This window comes from Tachysurus vachellii, chromosome 18 (genome assembly GCF_030014155.1).
Source record: "Tachysurus vachellii isolate PV-2020 chromosome 18, HZAU_Pvac_v1, whole genome shotgun sequence".
Taxonomy (NCBI): Eukaryota; Metazoa; Chordata; class Actinopteri; order Siluriformes; family Bagridae; genus Tachysurus; species Tachysurus vachellii.
Genome location: NC_083477.1, coordinates 332,501 through 335,000, shown reverse-complemented (window position 1 = coordinate 335,000; position 2,500 = coordinate 332,501). Strand labels below are relative to the sequence as shown.

General features: G+C 43.8%; 1 protein-coding gene across 1 annotated transcript in view; it reads right to left on the bottom strand.

Moving 5' to 3' along the window:
* The window catches only part of trpm4a (transient receptor potential cation channel, subfamily M, member 4a), a 35,504-nt gene that overhangs the window by 9,772 nt on the left and 23,232 nt on the right, over positions 1-2,500 (bottom strand). The window contains exons 18-21 of the mRNA XM_060892303.1: positions 2,102-2,182; positions 1,938-1,984; positions 202-434; positions 1-116 (exon numbers count right to left, since the gene is read on the bottom strand). Of these exons, the coding sequence (XP_060748286.1) occupies positions 1-116; positions 202-434; positions 1,938-1,984; positions 2,102-2,182 (477 nt within the window). The remainder of the gene's footprint in view (positions 117-201; positions 435-1,937; positions 1,985-2,101; positions 2,183-2,500) is intronic.

Here is a 2,500-nt window from a genome sequence, read left to right as displayed (position 1 = left end):
CTGCAGATGAGGCCAAGGGTGAAGAGGAAGATGGCTGTGATGTCACACTTGTTCCACATGTCCTGGATGTATATACTTATACTCTTAGAAAAACTCCCTGAGCCGCTGACAAATGACTGTCCAAGACATGAAACACAAAACTTAGAATAAGTGCGTGTGTGTTTGTGCGTGTGTGTGTGTCTGAAAGGTGTGTGTTTGTACCTGTCGAAGCTCCTCACAGACCAAAGTAAAAACCCAAAAGTACAACAAATATTCAATGTAGCTGGGACCAACTGGAGGCGGAGGTTTGAATTCGACCAATAGGACATAGGCGAAAAGGAAGAGGAAGAGGAAGTACATTATCACGTTGCCTAGAAACGAAGTGACGGGCGCGAACCAGAATTGCCTCCATCGGTGTACAACGTATGGATGTTTATGGGGAGATGCTTGTTTTCCTGAAAATCACACACACACACACACACACTCACAGATAAAAACACATACATACACACACACATACATATATATACAAACACACACACACACACAGTATCTCACAAAACTGAGTACGCCCCTCACATTACAGCAAACACTTTATTATACTGCTTGAATAGCGGTGCAGATTTACTGTCCTCTAAAAATAACTCAACATACAGCCATTATTGTCTAAATAACTGCCAACAAAAGTAAGGACACCCTGAGTGAACATGTCAAAACCGTGTCCATAGTGTTAACATTGATGTCCATCACTGCCTTAATCCTCCTGGGCTTGGAGTTCACCAGATGTGTGTAGGATGTTGTTGGGTTCCTCTTCCACTCCTCTATAATAACATCACAGAGCTGCTAGATGTTAGACATGTGGCCCTTCTCCACCTTCAGCTTGACGATGCACCACAGGTTGACCAATAGGATTCAGGTCTGGAGACATACTTGGCCACTCCATCACCTTCACCTTCAGCTTCCTCAGCATGCAGATGTCATCTTGGTGGTGTGTTTGGGGTCATTATCCTGTTTCTGAAGAGAGGGCATCATGTTCTGCTTCAGAATGTTACAGTTTCCCTCGATAAAGTGCAGCTTCCCAGGTCTGTAGGTCCACCGGAGCGTCTCCACACATGCCGAACATCATCTGAGCCAAACACGTTTATTTTAGTCTCATCAGATCACAGGACATCGTTCTAATAATTCATGCTCTTGTAAGTTGTCTTAAGCAAACTGTTTCCAGGCGTCTGCGACGGCGGCCATGCACAGCGACTTGTTGTAGTGTGCAGCATCTCGTCTGAGCAGTGACAAGCTGATCTGCTGCTTCTGCAGCCTCTAAAGCAACGCTGGAAGCCAACTTCTGCAGCTGACACACAGCAGGAGGACTCAGCTTCTTCGCTCGTCCCTCACGAGGCCTGTTCTGAGTAGAACCCGTCTTATAAACCCTTTGTATGACCCTGGCCACTGTACTGTAACTGTTTCAGGATGTTACCCATCTTCTTATAGCCGAGGTCATCTTTGTGGAGAACAACAAATCTAATTCTCAAATACTCAGAATGTTTTTTGCCATGAGGCGCCATGTTAAACATTGTTGACATTGTGAGAGAATTGTACACAAAGCACCAAATTCTAACTGCTTTAATACAAGATACACAATCTGTATGGTCCTGTTAGACAGACAGACATGAACATGATGAATAGGACATCATACAGCTGTTATCATTGGGGTCTACTCACTTATATGTTGACAATAACGGCTGTATGTTAAGTCATTTTCAGAGGACAGTAAATCTATACCACTGTACAAGCAGCACACTGACTACGCTAAAATATATCCAAATTTCATTTCTATAGTTTTGTCTCTTGAGAAGATAAATTAAAATGGTTGCTGATATGTGAGTTTGCTCACTTTTGTCAGATACTGTATATATATAAATATTCAAGCCTCTGGGTTTAAAAACAGCTAAAATAAAGTTCACCTTTATAGTCTTTGGTTAAAGTAATGTGTTCCTCCAGATCCTCCTCCCTGTGACACACACATGGATACACACACACAGATACACACACACACACAGCACTTGTTACACACACTTCTAATTTAATGACACTGGTGTTTAAATGAAACTAAAGTAAAGTTGTTTACGTGTGTGTGATGTCAGCAAGAGAACAGACGTGGCCAGCATTGTCCCCATCTCTGTTATCCTCCGGCTTGTTGTCATCCTCCCTGAAAACCAGAGTCAAGTCAAGGAGCTTTCTTCCTCATTTGGACCATATAAACCTGATGCAGTACAAAGTGGTGAACCAACGTTCCTCAGACGTACAGACACAGAACTACAGACGGAAGAGGAATATTAATGAAACTGTTCACATAGAGGGAATGTGTGCAACCTCCAGCAAACAGGGCAGGATGGGGAGGGGAGGGGTGTCGATGTGAGAGGGGGAGAGAGAGAGAGAGAGAGAGAGAGAGAGAGAGGAGAGGGGAGAGAGAGAGAGAGAGGAGAGGAGAGGGGAGAGAGAGAGAGAGAAAGAGAGAGAGAGATGA